At 35.7% G+C, this 21,750-nt stretch overlaps 1 protein-coding gene and 2 long non-coding RNA genes across 4 annotated transcripts in view; 2 read left to right on the plus strand and 1 right to left on the minus strand.

Moving 5' to 3' along the window:
- The first annotated feature begins 396 nt into the window (after positions 1-396).
- On the plus strand, positions 397-4,879 carry LOC149612727 (uncharacterized). The gene is made up of 3 exons (XR_016376357.1): positions 397-2,081; positions 2,149-2,209; positions 2,283-4,879. It is a non-coding gene; the product is annotated as an uncharacterized LOC149612727 (long non-coding RNA).
- Positions 4,880-5,802: 923 nt separating this feature from the next.
- The window catches only part of LOC149612728 (uncharacterized), a 35,269-nt gene continuing 19,321 nt past the window's right edge, over positions 5,803-21,750 (plus strand). The window contains exon 1 of the long non-coding RNA XR_016376359.1: positions 5,803-6,223. This is a non-coding gene — a long non-coding RNA (uncharacterized LOC149612728). The remainder of the gene's footprint in view (positions 6,224-21,750) is intronic.
- LOC149612729 (uncharacterized) lies at positions 7,534-9,116 on the minus strand. 2 transcript variants are annotated; one of them, XM_089858265.1, is made up of 2 exons: positions 8,826-9,116; positions 7,534-8,031 (listed from the first exon to the last, which is right to left on the minus strand). In XM_089858265.1, the coding sequence occupies exon 2, from the start codon at positions 7,966-7,968 to the stop codon at positions 7,546-7,548; it is 423 nt and encodes a 140-aa protein (XP_089714391.1). In that variant the 5' UTR covers positions 7,969-8,031; positions 8,826-9,116; the 3' UTR covers positions 7,534-7,545. The 2 variants fall into 2 exon arrangements, with proteins under 2 accessions (XP_089714391.1, XP_089714392.1); XM_089858266.1 differs by lacking the exon at positions 8,826-9,116 and adding an exon at positions 8,106-8,134.

The following is a 21,750-nucleotide window of genomic DNA, read 5'->3' on the forward strand; positions in this document are numbered from 1 at the left end:
AAGTGGGTCATCTAGGCAATCAAACCTTAGAAAATTGCAAAATCAATTATAATTATTTCGAAACATTCAACTTAAATGTTGAATATCTTAAAATTGGCGCACAATCTTGATTAAATTTAAGTATGTTGTTAAGCGTATAAAACTCTACCGGAAACTGTTTAGTTTATACCAGGAAGCGCCCCGGAAGTTGGTCATCTAGACAATCAAACCTTAGCAAATTGCAAAATGACTTTCAGTAAGATTCAACTTAAATGTTGAATATCTTAATATTGGCGAGCACGATTTTGATTAAATTTAAGTATGTTGTTAAGCGTATAAAACTCTACCGGAAACTGTTTAGTTTATACCAGGAAGCGCCACGGAAGTTGGTCATCTAGGCAATCAAACCTTAGTTGGAAAAACCAAAATATTACCTCTCCGAGTCAAGAGGTCTACTACTACAAACTTATTTACCTAGATATGGAATTATTTCTCTTTTTATTTTTGGAGTAAAAATTTACGAATTATTAAAGCAGCATTCCAAGCATTGAGAATATATAGTAAAGCAGACGACATTTTACAACCAATAAGGATAAATCTTGGACACATGGAAATCAGTCAATGGGGAAAAGAACAGGAAATGAAGTGTATAAATTTTGGAGATATATAACCTTTATGTGTTTGTAAAGGCCCAATTGTCTACGCTTCAGCTGTTTACCCTATATACTCATAGCTACATTCACAACTGGTTTGCAGTGTAAACACTCGTTTCGTCTCACTTCAACAATATTCTTAGTTTGCCAACAGGGCCGTCGAGAGACTTTGCGGGCCCCGGGAAAGGTTATGGGTCGGGCCCCTAGAAAAATTCACTAACCGGAGCCTCCGAGATATCTAGGCCCGTGCGTGTCCATTTTTCTGTGCGGAAATATCCGGTTTCATAGAGGAAATATTTTCACCCAATATATGTACTAGATGACGCTTTTATTACAGTTGCGAAGGGGGTCTTCAATAAATTGTCGTTGATATTTTAGGGGCCAATTATAAAAAATTTATGAAAGAGAAAGGTACTCTTAAGGCTCTTTCAGACGATCCAACTTTTTGACTCAGCTTGATGGATCAACTCGAGTTGAATCAACTAGTTGGATCGTGTGAATAGACGCTGGATGAGTTGAGTCACCAAAAAAGTTGACTAGGACAAATTGGATCAGTGATCTAATTTTTTCTGACTCAACGTTTTAGGTTCGTTTCTCCAGCCAATCAAAATTAATTTGAAAAAAAGCATTTTTTACGGCTTATTTCGTTAGTGCCAAGGTAGGTGGCGCTTAAAAAGTTACATTTGGCGGTAAAAGTTTAGGTGTGTGAAAAGGAAGGATTTACTTCACTTTTCCCTTCAAAAGTTGGTCAAGTTGATACAACTTTTTGACCCATCGAGCTGAGTCAAAAAGTTGGACCGTCTGAAAGAGCCTTTAAATTAACGTAATTGTTTTAGGGGCTATTTATGTTTTATCGAATCTTTTGGTTAGATTGCGTAATTTTTCCTGACTCAAGTTTTTAATTTCATTTCTCCAGCCAATCAAAATTAATTACAAAAAAAGCCTTTTTCGCGGGCTATTTCGTAGGTAGGTGGCGCTTAAAAAGTTCCATTTGGCGGTAAAAGTTTAGTCGTGTGAATAGGAAGGATTTATTTCACTTTTCCCTTCAAAAGTTGGGCAAGTTGATACAACTTTTTGACCCACCGAGCTGAGTCAAAAAGTTGGATCGTCTGAAAGAGCCTTAACGCGACGGAGGTCGAGATTCCGCCTTCAAATACCCCGCCTCCCGTTTTAGGCGCCTCTTTCTTCAGTGTTTTCTCTACTACCTATAAAGCCAATTAGAAATGAAGCTTCTGATGGAATTGCCATGGTGTCAAGCGGTGGGAAGATGTCCCTCATTGCCCAATTTGACGATATTTGTCGCTACCATGCCGTATTAAACGAAGCATCGCAGGAAAATACTATAGAAGAGTTCATTAAATTCGTCAAATAGGCCCAGTTAGCCAGAAAACAATGGCTTTTGACGGAGACGTCTTTACAAGAACTTAAGACCAAGTTTGACAACTTAATGTGCGTCTTCTTAGCCATCTTTCGTTCATTCCCCTGTTTGTATTTACGCTAATCTTAATGTTTACAGGAAGAAATACAGAGATGAACGCGATAAAAGACTTAATGCTGAAGGACAGTTAATTGAACTGGTAGGCCATCCTTTAAAACAGTTACATCACTAAATCTCGAAAATGTTGACGCTGACGCATTACTTAATTACAGAAAAAAATCATTGGAAAGGTGAAAGAAATTGAGGACTTAGGAGCCACTGGAGCTGAGGCTTTATCTCAGGCCCTGAGATTTGACCAGTAACAAAAATGATTATAATTCAAGTCATGGGGTTAGACCCGGTCTTTCTTGGATGGAAAAGGGCACAAACCAGATTTTCTGCAAAAAGGAATTATGACGGTTGGCTTTTAATTTTAATCAACCGAAAAAAACTTTTAATAAAATTTTAATCATGGCAGTTTTAAGTTTTTAAGGATGATAAGATTGGCAATATTTGGGAGGGTTTTTAATTCCTGGGAATGTTTTAGATAAGAAAATTAAGATTTAAGCAGTTTTATTGCCATATTTCTATACTATATCAATTCAATGTAAATAAAATTACTAGAAGTGTATAAATTAAAAAAATCTGATATTGCAAAGTAAAAGTATTTTTAATTTGTAATGCATTAATTCATTTTATTTTTTACAGGTAAGCTTTGCTATATTTCTTTACATTATCTGATATTTCTAGAGTTAATTTACATTTTTTATTATTCCACGTGAAATATTCAGGTTGAAGTTCATTTTCTGTTTTTGAAAAGGTAAAGTTCTTGCTAAGTTCTATAGCTAATGAAGATTTAACCAGGGAGTATTAAAGTGAATAGGCGCGTTCGTTAGATTCGTGGCTAAAATCGTCTCTCTCTGGCGCTGACTCGGGAACTCAACGCGGTGTCCGCGCGCATGCGTCAAATTTAAAAACCGTCGTGCATCTGTTTTTTAACGAGGTATTTTTCTGTTCTCGCCGTTACGGCAAGCCCGGCCGCCGGCGGCTCGAGATGCGCCGCTCGGCCTCAGCCGATGATATCTAACCAAGGCTTAGTGTAGTTTTCGTGTCTAATTTTATTCTCAGAGCTATATTTATGTTGAAATTTAAAGAAAATGTTATAATATTTAGTTGAAGACTTGGTAAATGTCTCAAAAAATTTCGAAACTTGAGCTTTAAAACGTTGAATATTTTATGACGCCTACCGAACGATACCGCAAATTCGCCTTCCGGGCTTCCCGGTTATCTCGACGGCGAGTCGAACAGAGTTTTTACCATATTAAAGCTCTAACCGGGTACCATCGAACTGCGGGAATTTATTTTAAAGAACTTCAATTCCAGAGTGTATAGTCACTAAACTATTCCAATTTCGAATGCGGTTTAAAGAATTTTAAAGCTATCGATCAGCTCAACTTATTGAAGTTATATTATTGGAAAGTTTTATAAGGTCATAGGGTTTTTATACGAGAATCTTTTCATTGCAAAGCAGAGGTTTAGAACTTCTTTTGCCACCGAGAAATGTCATTCAAGTCTATTGTGAGAACCTTTTATAATTTTCTTTAAAAGTCGGCAAGCACCTAACCCATTCCCAAACCAAGATATTCAAAATTGGAAAAATAATTATACTTAAAGAACTCGAAGGCTTATACGTTATCGTACTTATGGATTACTGGTATTTGATGTTATTGAAATTATAAGTAACTGCAATTAGGTGTTATTGAAATTATGAGTAATTGCAATTAGATGTTATTGGAATTATGAGTAATTGCAATTAGGTGTTATTGGAATTATAAGTAATTGCAATTAGGTTTTACTGAAATTAAAAGTAATTGCAATTAGGTGTTTGGTGCTATTGAAATTATAAGTAATTGCAATTAGGCTTTACTGAAATTAAAAGTAATTGCAATTAGGTGTTTGGTGTTATTGAAATTATAAGTAATTGCAATTAGGCTTTACTGAAATTAAAAGTAATTGCAATTAGGTGTTTGGTGTTATTGAAATTATAAGTAATTGCAATTAGGTCTTATTGAAATTAGAAGTAATTGCAATTATGTCTTATTGAAATTATAAATAATTGCAATTTGACGTTTTTTCAATTATACATAATGAAATTTCCAAGCTCTAAGAACCCCTACCAACAGTTGAAATAGAATATTAAATTAAAAGCGGATACCCTTAAAAATTGATCGGGTAAATTATTAAAATTTCAGATTCATCTCCTAGAGTGTGTTATACCAAGTACACGTATTTAAAATTAAGGATTTACCCCCAGGATTTAAATAACAAATGAGCTTCTCTCCAAAACACCCGAAATAAAAACAGTATATTCCGCAAGCAGAATATATTTAGTTTAATTAATCAAGATCTGTTAATTTTATAACTAAATAAAAATATTAAAAAATAAATAAAATGAAATAAAATTGTGTTGAAGTTAGAAACCCAAATATCTAAATTTTTTTAAATACCAAAATTAATTCGAACCACCCGAATGTCACCTTTTCAACATTTTGCTAAGGCCCGGAAATGATTCATTAAACAACAATATTAAATCGCATTAATTGACACCTTTAAGACTCGAGAAAACAATGTCTATATATAAATCTTAAGTCTGGTGGATAATTTTCAATATAATTTTCAACTCGGGATTCGAGAAACTTTCCAGGATTAAGCCGGCAAAGGCTTAATGAAACCGGTAGTCTAGCGAATTATAAACATATTTAAAATTTAAAGAAACCACGTTGTTCTTTTGAAAAATAAACTTTTGGAATAAAATCAAATTCAAATTTAATGATGGTAGGCCGTGTGGAAAAAATTTTATTTTTAATATTATAAACAGTTGCAGGGCCCCCAGCCGAATTCCGAAAATATTTATAGGAATTATAGGATTTTTTTCATGAAAATATAGGATTATATAGGACAGTTTTCCAGAATTATAGGATTATATAGGACACCAAAATATTAATTTTTATTTTTTTAAAGAACCAGTACTGCAAACATGGGCCGAACAATTAAGCAAAATGTTCAAAAACATACCCTCCAATTTTCGAGGCTCATAACTCTGGTTCTACTAGAGATACGGGGATGCCCTTTGAGTGTGTTATAGTACCAGAAGGGAATATTCTATTTGCCCCCCATCCAACCATACTAAAAACTTGGGGCTACGACAAAAAGGGTTTCCAGAATTATAGGCTTATATAGGACAGTAAAATATTAGTTTTTTTTTTTGAAGAAGAAGAAGAAGAAGAAGAAGAAGCAGTACTGCAAAAAACTATCTCCCTCCTTTTTTTGATCTAACAAATAAAAACCAATAGACTTCCTATTGGCTGCCCACACGCAAAACTCACCATTGTGGTGCACACTGAACATTCAGTTTATCAGAACCATAATATACCGAGCTATGTTTAACTAGTTAAGCTACAATATTAGGGAAGCCATTCCCATTTTATGATATTTTTTAGACCCGAATCCTGGTTCAACCGATAAGCTGCTTAAAATTCGCCCAAATTTCAAAATTATAGGATTTTATAGGATTTTTAGCGATTTTAGCCAAAATTATAGGATTTTATAGGACAGTTTTAAAAATATAGGATTTTATAGGAACTATAGGACCTCTGGGGGCCCTGCAGTTGGGTTCTTTTCTTCTTCTACTAACAAGCTCTAACATTTGCCTTATATAAAATAAATAACATAAGAAATAACCCTTTTTAAGTTTCGAATTGGCTTGAAATTTAAATTCTAGAAATAGAAATAGACATAGACGTCTTTTTATTTACGTAACAAAGTTTTTGCGATGCGAAATTGGCGGGAAATTCTGTAGCATTTAGACGTTAAAAAAAGGTCACGTGATAAAATGCGCTCGAGTCTTAAAACAATGTTAGCAGCTCGCGACAGCTGGAAGCGGCTTGTACAGTTTGTACCTACTTCTATAGATTATTGAACAAACATTCAAGAGAAATTTCGACACCAAAAGAACCGCGCGCACGAGCTCGTGCAGAAATTGCGGGAATTTTGTTTTTTTTTGTTTAAAATGTTTTCGCGCCAAATTGAGTCTCAACAAAAGCGCGCGCTTAAGACACGTGCTATGTCAATATTTAAACTATTCGATTGAACGAAGATTTAAATTTAGATTTCGGTGATTAATTAAGCGAGAACTAGTTAAGCCTAACGTAATCTCAATTATAACATGGCGGTCAACTTCAGAGGGGCTACGTCCGCTACGATAATAACCGAAAGTTTCCCATAGTTATTACTCTATCTAGCGTTGTTCCTAACTTTTCGTAAGATTAGCTCCGATTTCGTTATAGATTGGGATGAAGTAAAGAGATGCGCCTCGATTCGGTTCATTAGACGCGGTTATGTTAGACCGCCACCATTATATTGATATGTTTTGCTCGCTCAGGTGTGAAGTGTATACGCGAGGTAAGTTTGCTTTAGTGGTCAAATTACCTGACCACACGAGAATCAAATTACAGGCGAATCTATGGGATGACCACAAGGGTTGTTTGTAGTCGAATTTCTTAGATGTAGAAAAGTTGATAATACACGGTGGCTGAGCTATTTGAAGACAGAGTAGTAGTTTCCTACCAAAACGCAGCAGTTTCCTACCAAAACGCAGACATACGAAATATTGTGTACAGTATAAGCATTTTATTATTTATTTATTTTGAAATAATTATTTGCAAAAGTTTTATTGTAAAAAGAAAATGGTAAATTTAAAGTCGAAAATAGGATTAATCATCTTAAAATAGGTTAAATTAAAAGAAATATAGGATAACAAACAGAGGAATAGAAAAATATAATAACAAAAGCTAATAGCAAAATGGTAAATTTAAAGTCGAAAATAGGATTAATCATTTTAAAATACGTTAAATTAAAAGAAATGTAGGATAAAATCATTTTAAATTACGTTAAATTAAAAGAAATGTAGGATAAAATCATTTTAAAAAGAGACTCGACCACATCGACAAGATTACTTTTGCAACCTCTCATTAAGGGTGTTGTCCCATCTACATCAGCCAGATTAAATTAAAAGAAATATAGGATAAAATCATTTTAAAATACGTTAAATTAAAAGAAATGTAGGATAAAATCATTTTAAAATACGTTAAATTAAAAGAAATGTAGGATAAAATCATTTTAAAATACGTTAAATTAAAAGAAATGTAGGATAAAATCATTTTAAAAAGAGACTCGACCACATCGACAAGATTACTTTTGCAAGCTCTCATTAAGGGTGTTTGTCCATCTTCATCAGCCAGATTAAATTAAAAGAAATAAAGGATAAAATCATTTTAAAATACGTTAAATTAAAAGAAATATAAGATAAAATCATTTTAAAATACGTTAAATTAAAAGAAATATAAGATAAAATCATTTTAAAATACGTTAAATTAAAAGAAATATAAGATAAAATCATTTTAAAATACGTTAAATTAAAAGAAATATAAGATAAAATCATTTTAAAAAGGGTGTTGTCCCATCTGCATCAGCCAGATTAACATTGGCACCTTTTTCAATAAGCAGCAATGGCGCATCGGATCTTCCATGATAGCAAGCCAATTGTAATGCCGTGTTTCCATCTTTATCAACGTCGTCGATATCGGCACCTTTATTCAAAAGAGACTTGACCACATCGAGTAGATTCCTTTCGCAAGCCATCATTAAGGGTGTTGTCCCAAACGCATCAGCCAGATTAACATTGGCACCTTTCTCAATAAGCAGCAGTGCCAGATCAAAATGGCTTCCATTACAAGCGAAGTGTAATGCGGTTTGGCGAAACGGACCAGCATAGTTGATATTGGCACCGCGGTTTAACAACCGGACGACCTCATCTATTTTCCCCTCATTAGCAGCAGTCAATAATTCTTTACCAAACATTGTATACGTGTACTTGACTCTATTTCAACGTTTTGTTGAGTAACTAGCAGTCGAGATCGTAGTCTGAAAAAATAAAATTAAAATTAATTAGTACTTTTGGCGTACTGACTACATGGTTAAGTACTTTCTAATAAAACCTTGGGACTTTAATGGCCTAGTGTCGTCTTTATTAAACTAAACCCAATTTGGCAAAATTATTAAAATGATTATTCATTGTCAAAAAAAAGGCTTTATTTCTAATAATGGGACCATCTTCCGAGACCTAATTGTCCAACAAGCTGCCCTATCAACCCTATTTAAAGCTCTGATCTTCATCTTTCATTAGACAGCTATAAGTTTAAGCTTTTATCGCATTCATTAACTTCTTCGTCTCTCGTTTCATTCCTATTTCATTAGCTTTTCATTTTGGTTCAAGATAGACTCTATTTTAAATTTTCCCACTTCTTCAGACTCATGGCGTTTTCCTTTGTGTCCTCGCGGAGCGCTCCCATGGAGGAATAAAACTAGGAGATCCTATTCTTCAAAAACAGTCTTTAACGAAGCTGGAAACTACTACTACCATTTTTATTGCTCCTTGGGAGCGCTCCGCGAGGACCCAAAGGAAAACGCTATTAGACATTCGACGCGAGTTTTCTTCCGCAGTATTTAAGCGCGCGTTAACTCAAAATAAGCGGGGAAAAAACACGGTTAACTTAATCATAGCCCCCTGAATAACATATTAATACACTAAATTTTACCAAGGCTTCAAGTTATATGCCAATAATGCCATGTCATAGAACCACTTACGCCTAAAGCTATATGTTACAAGGTAAATAACTAAGATTCAGGTTGAAAATACCGAAAATTATAAAAATTACCTTTCTCGGAGAACTTTCAAATGTTGAAGAACGTCCAGAATTCCAAAAAATAAACGGAGTTTGAAACTTTACCGATCTTCTCGGGGTTTCTAACAAAAACAAGCAGACAGCAGACAGACGACTTTGAACCAGTCCAGTGTTGTACTGTTGTGTTGTTCCTTTGACTTTTGGCAAATTGTGATACTGAATATTCACTTATACGACTACGCCCCCTCGGCGTGGGTCACGTGATTTAATTTTTTTCCTAAACCCGTCACGTGTTGTGTACGTAGACGAACACTGATAACAAGTAGAGTGGGTTATAGACCGAGTGGGGAAATGTGAAGTAATATAAAACAAGTTGGAAAAACCAAAATATTACCTCTCCGAGTCAAGAGGTCTACTACTACAAACTTATTTACCTAGATATGGAATTATTTCTCTTTTTATTTTTGGAGTAAAAATTTACGAATTATTAAAGCAGCATTCCAAGCATTGAGAATATATAGTAAAGCAGACGACATTTTACAACCAATAAGGATAAATCTTGGACACATGGAAATCAGTCAATGGGGAAAAGAACAGGAAATGAAGTGTATAAATTTTGGAGATATATAACCTTTATGTGTTTGTAAAGGCCCAATTGTCTACGCTTCAGCTGTTTACCCTATATATACTCATAGCTACATTCACAACTGGTTTGCAGTGTAAACACTCGTTTCGTCTCACTTCAACAATATTCTTAGAATTTCAACTTTAAAGAAATTACCTTCAACCAAAATTAAACTTAGTTAAATTAGCGACAATAAATTGGAATTTTCAGTCGGTTCAATTTATACGCATTAGCTCTCCCAAACCTGGTTAAAATTAGTAGCCAGCCTTAGTAATAAACTTTAGTATATGCAGACTTCTCAAGGGGGAATTTACTATAAGCTAACCCCCGGTTCCCGAAGAAACCCTCAGAACCGTCAAAAGCCCAAGGCGTTTCACGATCTTGTTGGAGGCGTTGCGTTTAATTTATCAGTGAAATCAGAATCTATTTTAATTTTTAAAACCGCTGGGAGATATTTCCTGAATGTTTTAGGTCTTACAATTAGCTGAATAATATATTAAAAATCAATCGATTTTCCTCTTCACCCTCCCTTTAAAGGACAAATCTTGAGTTCTGATTTACCCCTTTGGAAATGGAAGAAAGTTTCTTTAAAATGGTAACATCATGGAAAACCCCTCACTAAGCGAAACTTAGCTATATGGGACGTTTCCTGAGAAACCCACGGGTAATTTTTAGATTTTAAAGAGCTAATGCTATAAACTATTTTCATTAAATGGCTAGTAGCCTATAATTTTTACTATCATTAGTCGAAATTGTATGTAATTTATTTCTCCGAGGGCTAGAACGTGTGGGGTTTTTATGTACGGGTTTTTGAAATTTGAGAAAGATTTTGGATTTTAAAGCAACATAGAGGGATTTTATGATTTCATTGTTAATTCTCCATCGATCATATTTAAAGATTTTTTTCGACCAAAATTTACGAGGTTTTAGCAACTGTCTGACCCCTCGAATATCTCAATTTCATAAACGATTTTTGCTTTGAAATGGATTCCTTTGATTTAAATATTGGGACGTCACAATAAGTGTATAAGATATATTCTTCAAGTCTGACACTTCCTATGATTCATAATGCTAAAAATTTAGTGAAAACTAGTTCGACGACGACGCGACAATTGACTATACGCGGCTTTGCAGTCCATCTCCGTATTTATAAAACAAATGTTTTTGGACCTAACCTATATGTATTAACCTATAATTTCATAAGATCTCCTATAAAACCCTATATTTCTGACTGAGTCCAATTATCCAACATAATTATATTGTTTAGTAGAAAATTTAGCAAAAACATTTTCAGAGTTCTATTATTGACCCGCATTTTCCATAAAATAAAAACCTACTAAAATCCAGGCTTTGTTTTTAGGGTGTGGTAAATTAAGATTTAATTTAAATTTCACCATAGAAATTAAGTGTGTGTTTTTGAAAATTTCCTTTGATAACTTCCTTTTAAGTGTATTTGATAACTTCATGTCGAAGTAAAAAACCATTCCCGAGATGTTTTCCCTTTTTCAGCGCCCCTAGGTTTATCTGGGCAACGACTCTTCAATAGAGAATGAAATGGAAAATTTCTCGGGAATTCACAGTCTTAGCTTGCCTCTCTTAAGCCCCTCTTTTTTGTATGGAACCACTGTGTAAAGAAAGAAAGAAACTTTGTAGCGAGAGGAGCTAAGAATCTTTAGCCGAAATAAATTTCTTTTTTTTTTTGTTCATGTTTTACTTTAAAAATAGACTAATTCTTTTAACTAAATAATCCCAGAACCGACTTTAGATAAATTCAGTGTATAAGTTAAAAGCGCGCAATATGGCTTTATTTCATAGGGACTTAAAAGTTATAAAGTTCCTATTTATTTATATTTTTAATAACTCATCTGATTGTCGGATAATCATAAAAGTGATACTATAGGTTCCATTTGAGATATAAGTTCATCATTTCAAAATAAAATTTAATTTGTTACAGTTTTCAAACATTTATTACATAGTTTAAGCGAAAAATAGTTCTATAATCGTGTATACGTATAGGAGATATTTTAGTCCTATATTATCTTATAAAATAAAATTTTTCGTCTTATAAAACAGAACACAAAATACAATTTTTCCTATAAGGAATTTCATTTTTTAACTGGCTCCCTGTAAGCCTTTGGCAATGCCTCACCAGGCGTCGCTTCACGATAATCTATGACGTTCCACCTGCGTCACTCCACGACTAGCTCTCAGTAACCAGCGGCACACTTATGGAACATATCTTATAAGCTTATGGCCCAAATTTACCACAGAAAACCCGATTTCACCTAGGATTTCCCTCAGCGAGCCAACTACCAGAGCAACCATTTGAAACGTAGAAAAATTTCCATGGAAATAACAGGGAAAATAACAGGCGTGAGACTCTGCCTTCCATCTCGCTTTTCGGCACCTGCGCTGTGGGATCTTTGCACAGAGACGGTGATCAACCCCCATGTATGACACGACATTAAGGGTTCCCTACCCCCCTTTTCCGTCGAAATGGTCAATAGACAGGGGTGTTTGGGTATACTGTTTTTAACGTCACGTATTACTTTTACATTCCACATTTCAAATTAATTGATGTGGAGGCACCTTAGCTATACACATCGGTGATACTTAGTTAATACGGGGTTTATTAAGTTGTACCCCAAATAAAATGGATCAAATCTGGGTGCACGGCAGTGCACCCGCCAAGTTGTCGTGCACTACCAGCAATCCTTTACCCGAAACATTTCAGCCTCATTTTGACCCCCTCTTAACTCGGTACTGGGGAATAGTACACCACTCATATTTGCACCTCAAGGGCACAGTGTTAATCCTAGGAAGTCCTCCAACTTCCAGCTTTCTAACTCATTTGGTTTCTGTGATAATCCTATGTGAAAATGACACATTATGAGACTGACTGACTGACTGACTGACTGACTGACACATCATCAAAACCTCTAGGGCATTTCCGGTGGTGCTAGAATGATGAAATTTGGCATACTTGTACCACTAAGCATACAAGCAAAGGGAAAAGTCCCAAAAGCGGGAGTTTCCCCCTTTTAGCCCCTGAAATGGGGGTTTAAAATTAGAGTCATCATCTAAACCTCTAGGGCATTTCCGGTGGTGCTAGAATGATGAAATTTGGCATACTTGTACCACTAAGCATACAAGCAAAGGGAAAAGTCCCAAAAGCGGGAGTTTCCCCCTTTTAGCCCCTGAAATGGGGGTTTAAAATTAGAGTCATCATCTAAACCTCTAGGGCATTTCCGGTGGTGCTAGAATGATGAAATTTGGCATACTTGTACCACTAAGCATACAAACAAAGGAAAAAGTCCCAAAAGCGGGAGTTTCCCCCTTTTAGCCCCTGAAATGGCGGTTTAAAATTAGAGTCATCATCTAAACCTCTAGGGCATTTCCGGTGGTGCTAGAATGATGAAATTTGGCATACTTGTACCACTAAGCATACAAACAAAGGAAAAAGTCCCAAAAGCGGGAGTTTCCCCCTTTTAGCCCCTGAAATGGCGGTTTAAAATTAGAGTCATCATCTAAACCTCTAGGGCATTTCCGGTGGTGCTAGAATGATGAAATTTGGCATACTTGTACCACTAAGCATACAAACAAAGGAAAAAGTCCCAAAAGCGGGAGTTTCCCCCTTTTAGCCCCTGAAATGGCGGTTTAAAATTAGAGTCATCATCTAAACCTCTAGGGCATTTCCGGTGGTGCTAGAATGAGGAAATTTGGCATACTTGTACCACTAAGCATACAAGCAAAGGGAAAAGTCCCAAAAGCGGGAGTTTCCCCCTTTTAGCCCCTGAAATGGCGGTTTAAAATTAGAGTCATCATCTAAACCTCTAGGGCATTTCCGGTGGTGCTAGAATGATGAAATTTGGCATACTTGTACCACTAAGCATACAAACAAAGGAAAAAGTCCCAAAAGCGGGAGTTTCCCCCTTTTAGCCCCTGAAATGGCGGTTTAAAATTAGAGTCATCATCTAAACCTCTAGGGCATTTCCGGTGGTGCTAGAATGAGGAAATTTGGCATACTTGTACCACTAAGCATACAAGCAAAGGAAAAAGTCCCAAATGCGGGAGTTTCCCCCTTTTAGCCCCTGAAATGGCGGTTTAAAATTAGAGTCATCATCTAAACCTCTAGGGCATTTCCGGTGGTGCTAGAATGAGGAAATTTGGCATACTTGTACCACTAAGCATACAAGCAAAGGAAAAAGTCCCAAAAGCGGGAGTTTCCCCCTTTTAGCCCCTGAAATGGCGGTTTAAAATTAGAGTCATCATCTAAACCTCTAGGGCATTTCCGGTGGTGCTAGAATGATGAAATTTGGCATACTTGTACCACTAAGCATACAAGCAAAGGAAAAAGTCCCAAAAGCGGGAGTTTCCCCCTTTTAGCCCCTGAAATGGCGGTTTAAAATTAGAGTCATCATCTAAACCTCTAGGGCATTTCCGGTGGTGCTAGAATGATGAAATTTGGCATACTTGTACCACTAAGCATACAAGCAAAGGGAAAAGTCCCAAAAGCGAGAGTTTCCCCCTTTTAGCCCCTGAAATGGGGGTTTAAAATTAGAGTCATCATCTAAACCTCTAGGGCACTTCCGGTGTTGCGGGAATGATAAAATTTGGCATACAAGTAGGACTTAGCATACAAAGAAAGGAAAAAGTCCCAAAAGCGGGAATTTTCCCCTGTTAGCCCCTGAAATGGGGGTTTTATAATTTATATCCCCTCGTAATAGGACATTATAATTTAATTTTTTCGTCTTTTAATATTAATATTTTTAACTAATATGACTCTTTCGTATTATTGCAAAATTTATGTTTTTTACATAATGTTTTAGTAATTAAATTTTTTACTCATTTCCTTTTCATTTCGACTGAAATGGTTCTAAGCGTGTTTTGATTCATTTAGTTTTTCTTAAATCTATTCTGTTGATTAAAAGTGTTACTTGCCACAATATTGTGTTCTTCGAATAGAAATACGGTTAACAATTATCACAGCCTGAGAAAAAAAAAAGAAAGTTGAATGCAAAAAAGTTGAAAAAGGCAAAGCCAAGTAAAACTCTTGGAAAGAACAAATAAAAATCTAAAAGTACAAATGTTTATTTCACTTCATAATCCTACTTCTATAAATCTACAAGAACATGCACGTACAAAAAGGAGTGAAATCTCACCAAAAACATCTCTGTAAAAATATGCCAAGTTGTTTGGCCGTAAAAAGAAGTGAGATCTAAAATACGGCCAAGTTATTATCTCCAGGTGAACCAACATTTTATTCGACTTAAAACTTCTCAAGAATGTTTTTCTGACTTGGCCATTAGCATTCCAAACTTGCATCCTTCTTCTTTGCACCCGTGAAGGTTAATAACGGAAATTACAAGTTTAACCACAAAGGCTTATCAAGAGTATTTAACCAATTTGATTTAATATTTTAATTTCGATCCATATCTGGAATTAAACGAATCCTTGATATGCAAATGGTCAAGTCAGAAAAACATTCTTGAGAAGTTTTAAGTCGAATAAAATGTTGGTTCACCTGGAGATAATAACTTGGCCGTATTTTAGATCTCACTTCTTTTTACGGCCAAACAATTTGGCATATTTTTACAGAGATGTTTTTGGTGAGATATGAATCTACCGAAACAATTGTACTATTGCGTAGAGCACGTAAAAGAGAGTTCGGTATAGGCTAATAATTTTTGGATTACATAACATGGAGAGCATGTTACTAGAACCCTAAGGTTAGGACCTCATTTATGGACGGCCCCATGACACCCGTGTTTTTTGCGCGGAAGTACCTCTGGCACCACCATGTACCACACGTGGTACCACAGAGATTAACAGAATCACGGAGGCTAGGATATTTCTCTTCGAAACAGTGATAAACAACTTTATAGGAATGCAACCCCTTTGAAAACAGGTTAAAATAAAATGTTTCTTGTCCGTGTGATGGCGCTAAGAGTCCATGTCAAAATTTGCTATTCATTTCCTCTTGCTTGTTGGTCGATCCGATTCTCTCGCCGCGACGGCGACATACGCGAATCTTCCCTGTTCAAGGTTGGTTGGAGCTTTGTGGTTCCGTGTTCTATCTTGTCTCGCTAGAGAAGATTCGTTTTTATTTTTGCGAGTATTGAATGTGCGAAAGTTTTTCTCACCCCTTTTTTACTGGCTGGGTGGTGGTATATCTGCATTCTTTGGCAATTGAATGCCAAATATTATTTTTCTAGAATCTTGTGCCGTTTTGGTCTTAAGCTCTGCTAGTTAAAAACACTTAATAAGTGACCCTGTGGACTCGCAGTTTTTGCGTTCTGACCACATAAAGGGAATTTTAAAAAACTTGAATCTTAGGCCGTTTTGGTCTTAAGCTCTGCTAGTTCCAAACACTTAATAAGTGACCCTGTGGACTAGCAGTTTTTGCGTTCTGACCACATAAAGGGAATTTTAAAAAACTTGAATCTTAGGCCGTTTTGGTCTTAAGCTCTGCTAGTTCCAAACACTTAATAAGTGACCCTGTGGACTCGCAGTTTTTGCGTTCTGACCACATAAAGGGAATTTTAAAAAACTTGAATCTTAGGCCGTTTTGGTCTTAAGCTCTGCTAGTTCCAAACACTTAATAAGTGACCCTGTGGACTCGCAGTTTTTGCGTTCTGACCACATAAAGGGAATTTTAAAAAACTTGAATCTTAGGCCGTTTTGGTCTTAAGCTCTGCTAGTTCCAAACACTTAATAAGTGACCCTGTGGACTAGCAGTTTTTGCGTTCTGACCACATAAAGGGAATTTTAAAAAACTTGAATCTTAGGCCGTTTTGGTCTTAAGCTCTGCTAGTTCCAAACACTTAATAAGTGACCCTGTGGACTCGCAGTTTTTGCGTTCTGACCACATAAAGGGAATTTTAAAAAACTTGAATCTTAGGCCGTTTTGGTCTTAAGCTCTCCTATTCAAAACACTTAATAAAGTGACCTGTGAACTCGCGCCATTAAGTTTATTTCAACAAAGTAGAAACTTGAGCCGTTTTTGCCTTTTATTAAGGCCCCTTAATTCTTGCACTTTCCCTTCAAAATGGCTGAGAATGCTGGCAAAACTGATTCAAAAACTGATCACGTTCCTAATGATTTGCCCACTGAGACATCTTTGGCGTATAGGAGTGGTGTGTGTAAAGTTTTTACTAAAGATGACGCCTTAGATGTCTTATTAAAAGTGAAAGATGGAACTATTACACATAATGTTCTTAATTACTGTCCAAAAACAAATCTAAGAGGAGGAGATATTTTCGTTTTGTCAACAAATGACAAACTTAAAGAGAGAGATCTGTTCAATGACGGATTGCGTTGGGATTTAGTAGGAAATACGAGTAAAAAAGATACTCATCCAGTTGTGAAACGTTATTATAATATCAGGCTTACTAACAAAGCTCATGGTTGTAAAGAGTTTCAGAAATTCGTTTACACTTTAAGGAACGAGCAAACTCTACCTATACCTGTGTTGATTCAGTACAAAGGGAATGAAACCCTTTGGGTTAATAGAGCACATGGAAACGCTAAACAAATGAACCGTAATTGGTACCCTACTTATCATTCAACTTTGCATAAGGTTAAATGTGAAACGATTACCAAGCAATCATCTCCCCAAAAGGTATATTCCACAATTCAAAAGGAAATAAACAATGAACTAAACAAAAGGATCGAAACAACAGACGTAAATACTGGCGATATAGAGTCCTCAATTTTGCCCAGAAATACAAAACAGGCCGAAAACGCTAAATACCGACAAAATAAATTCCATCAAATATCGAAAGATTCGCTAGACTCTGTTATCGCCTTGGAAGAATCTGAAATATTTAGTGGCATGATTAGAAGAATTGATTTTGAGCAAGAATTGTGTATCATATTTGGTCACCCTGAAGCCGTCACTTTGGCTAAACGACTTCTCAGGGAGGCTTACCAGGGAAACGAAAACCCAGAACAGTGTATAAATTGCGACGCAACATTTAATCTTGGAAATTTTTACGTTACTACCATTATTATTCGAAACACGGAACTGAAATTTACTAGTGGTCGAGGAGAAGACCCAATTTTCCCTGTGTTGTATATGCTACACCAAAATAAATTTGGATCAGTACATAAATTGTTTTGGAGGGATTACGTTGCAAAAGAACTAGATTTGGATTTGTGGGGATGGAGTGTTCCCATAGTGACGGATAGAGAGAAGGGGATTGTTAACGCTGTCAAGTTGGGGAGAAAAATTTGTGTTTCTGCACAAATCACATAAATAAAGACATTGAAGTCTGGCTAAATCGTCAAGACGGAAAAACAATCCACGATGTTCAAGGTATTAAGGCTCAATTTAACGATTTGTATCAATGTGAAACCGTAATTGAATATAATGAGCTTTATGAAGAGTTCCGTAAGACATGGGCACAGGCTTTTCTCTTATACGCAGATCGATTTTTACGTGATGACTTAAGAAGTCGCGGTATTGCTGCGCAATATAAACGTTTCGCCGCGTTTCAAACGAAAAAACCCACAAACAATCTCAGCGAGTCCTTCAACCGTCAGTTGAAATTGACCTGTCAAAATAAAGAGCTTAATTTTGATGAAGCCATTATGATATTCACTATCAAACAGATGTCCTATCTAAAGGAGTTTGATTTAGCTCATCGAAATCTGGGAAATTATGCATTAAAAGATGGCGTTGTCCCCCAAAAAATAAATTTTGACATAAGAGTGGAATTGAGCTCTGAAGAGAATATTATCGAAAGTGTTAGAATGGAACGTCTTTCTGATTCAAAAACTCCTATTGCGTTATGCAGGAAAACATTTAATTACATTGCGGAAATGTGTGTGAAAAACAAACTCATTTATTTCAACTCGCAAAACCGGGTATATCTGGTTAAAGCCCCGTTTGAAAATAGGAATTTTGTTGTTAATCCAAGAGACACGGAAAGACAATGTTCGTGTAAATTTTCAAAAGGAGTGTGCTATCACTTATTAGCTGTGCAGAAGCTTTGGGAAAGAGTTGAACCCGTTATCAAAGAGCCACTATTTTCGCTATCAGAAAATTACAAAAGTTCAATCATAGGGAAGAGAGGGAGAAAAGGCCACTTTCCTCAACACTTGGACTATAAAATCGTCGATGCGCCAGACTCTATTAACGCTATGGAGAGGGATTCTTTACTATGGGATGAAGTTGACTCCAGTGAAAATTTGGATAGTAGTACAACTTCTGATTTTGAAGAATCAAGTTCTCAAATGAATAAAAGGAAGCGTTCACCATCAATCGAGAACCAAATAGATGTTGCGCAATCATACGAAACTGACAATAATTATGAAGGTCATTCCTATCATCTATTGAATGAAGAACTTATTTTTAAAAGAAAGAAAGATAACTGTTCTTCACCGCTTACTGCGCTCGATGAAATTGCTAGGGCTGCGGTGGAAAGCTTAGGGGAAAGTATATGCGAGGGACATTCCATGCCTCAATTGTCTAAAGAGACGATTCTCCCTACACAAATGAATGTGTCCGACGAAATTCCAAGTGTTGGTATAGGTAACTTCGTCGAAAATATGTCTGAGTTACTGTCCAAGCCTCAATCGTCTGAAGAGACGATCCTCCCTACACAAATCAATGTGTTGGACGAAATTCCAAGTGTTGGTATTGACAACTTAGTGGAAAATATATCTGAGGGACAGTTCACACCTCAATTGTTTGAAGAATCGAGTTGTCCTTCACCGAACGAAAGGGCTAGTGTTAGGACTGAAAACTCAGAATCCTCAGAAATGGACAAATATGATGAAGAAGACTCCGATCGCGAATTGGCCAAATTTGTCTATTCCTTTGACCCTAGATCATTTAATGTAGAAGACGTAAACGATCAAAAGTTGCCTAATGATAATCATTATCTTAATCTCGAAGACGAAATCGATATAGTGACGAAACATAATAATGATTATCTTAAATTAGAAATGGAAGAACCACATATGGTCGAAGTTTGTAAAATAGTTATGCAAATAAATCCTACCCATGACTATGTCTTAATTGAACCCAAAATATATCGTTCATTTACTGAAGGAAGTTGGAAAGAAAAGAAATTGGCGATAGATGAGTTAAAAACAATAAAAATCCAGAATTTTGAAAGGGTTATTTTTATTGTACCATGTAACAGTATGTACATAATTGCCGTCACGAAAAAGTCTACTAAAGATATATATATATATTCAATCCTTATGATAAAAGTGGTAGCTATGACGCAGAGTGTAACAGTCTGTTGAAGTTGGCAAACATACTTTTAAATGAGAAACGCAGGTATTTTAACATAAAAATAACCGATGCATTTAAGTCCCCTTATATTAGAGAGTCTGGGTATTTTTTGCCCATTTATATTTTTTGCATTCTTAACTGCATTTCTACCTTCGATTTTTTCGCAAAGCTTAGTACTGAGAGAATTAGAAAATGGGGATATAACTTAATAGAAAATAAAGCTTTTATAATGCTTTCGAAATGGTCAGTTGCTAAATTTCTCGAAAGGTAGAAACCAAAGTCAGAACATAAAGCAATCGATGGCAACAATGTTTGACCAAGACTTCAATATATTTAAAAAAAAAAAAATCCTTATATCTCTAATAAAAACGTTTTCGAATTTTCTGTCATTCCAAAAGAAAAAAAAAAAAAACCTCGTATTTAATTAATACGTAAAGGTATGGTTCCAAAGTCCTATCTGTTACCTCCCCGCGGTGGAACTGGAAACGATTAAGATTAATAAATTAATCGGCTAAAAAAGAGGGCTAACGGTTTGAAACTTTATTTGTGGGGCTTACTTGAGTTCTCACACCACCATCTTCTGGTCTTTGTCCATCCCACGCGGACACCAGTCTGTTCTTACTGGCTTCTAATCACCACCATTTTCTGTTCTTTGTCAATCCCACATTGACACCAGTCTGCACTTACACTGGCTTCTAACACCACCATCCACTGGTCTTCCGTCTATTCCACATAGACCCCAATCTGTATCATTGGCTTCTACTCCATTATCATCGTTTGGTTTTAGGATACACGCGGCGATCAGCTAGGGTTACGAGAAACGTCTAGCCTCCCTAAGGTGGGATCGCCACCAAAGGTTTTCGCAATTGCGCTTTTTCCTTACTATTATAATGGAAACGAATCGGATATATACCCCAAATTTGAAAAAAGCGGGCAAGAGGGGTACCCTTCACTTTAAACGTCAATATTAGCAAAGTTTGAGAAGATAATAGGTAGGTATAACTTTATTTTAAACGATTTAACTATTATTAATGTTAATTATTGAAGATTAAAATAATTAAAAATAATTATATTTATTTAAATATTAAAGATAAACCTCTTGTGCAAAGAGAGAGATTATCATTGCCTCCTATATCTACCAAGGCCCGTGCATGCGATATATTTCCTTCATTGCCTCCTATATCTATCAAGGCCCGTGCATTGTGATATATTTCATTCATTGCCTCCTATATCTATCAAGGCCCGTGCATTGTGATATATTTCATTCATTGCCTCCTATATCTATCAAGGCCCGTGCATTGTGATATATTTCATTCATTGCCTCCTATATCTATCAAGGCCCGTGTATTGTGATATATTTCATTCATTGCCTCCTATATCTATCAAGGCCCGTGCATTGCGATATATTTTTCAAAACAACAACAAAAATGGGAAACCCCAACTCAGAAACATAATAACGTTTTCATTGGATACTTAAGTTTATATAATCTTCTTGACACGGAGAGGTAACATTTTGGTTTTCCCAACTTGTTTTATTATTATTTAATAGGGTTCATACAAACCTGGAAAAAATCAGGGAAATAAATAGTTGACAGAAACCTCAGGGGAAAACTCAGGGAAATTTAGAATTTTTAGTTAAATTCAGGGAAATCAGGGAAATTTGCTGTGTCAAACAGGGGCCGAGTAATTAAGCAAAATGTTCGTGAACATACCCCCCTCCATAGGAATAGCGTTACACTAAACTTTGGAGGCTTATCAAACCTTAGCAAATTGCAAAATGACTTTCAGTAAGATTCAACTTAAATGTTGAATATCTTAAAATTGGCGAGCACGATTTTGATTAAATTTAAGTATGTTGTTAAGCGTATAAAACTCTCTACCGGAAACTGTTTAGTTTATACCAGGAAGCGCCCCGGAAGTGGGTCATCTAGGCAATCAAACCTTAGAAAATTGCAAAATCAATTATAATTATTTCGAAACATTCAACTTAAATGTTGAATATCTTAAAATTGGCGCACAATCTTGATTAAATTTTAGTATGTTGTTAAGCGTATAAAACTCTACCGGAAACTGTTTAGTTTATACCA

The sequence above is a fragment of the Phalangium opilio genome, unplaced genomic scaffold (assembly GCF_054372755.1).
Source record: "Phalangium opilio isolate 3A_F unplaced genomic scaffold, DU_Popi_V2 ptg000232l_1, whole genome shotgun sequence".
NCBI classification, from domain to species: domain Eukaryota; kingdom Metazoa; phylum Arthropoda; class Arachnida; order Opiliones; family Phalangiidae; genus Phalangium; species Phalangium opilio.

Coding starts and splice junctions, on each gene's coding strand:
- LOC149612729 (XM_089858265.1), bottom strand. CDS start 7,968: ATGTTTGGTAAAGAATTATTGACTGCTGCTAATGAGGGGAAAATAGAT.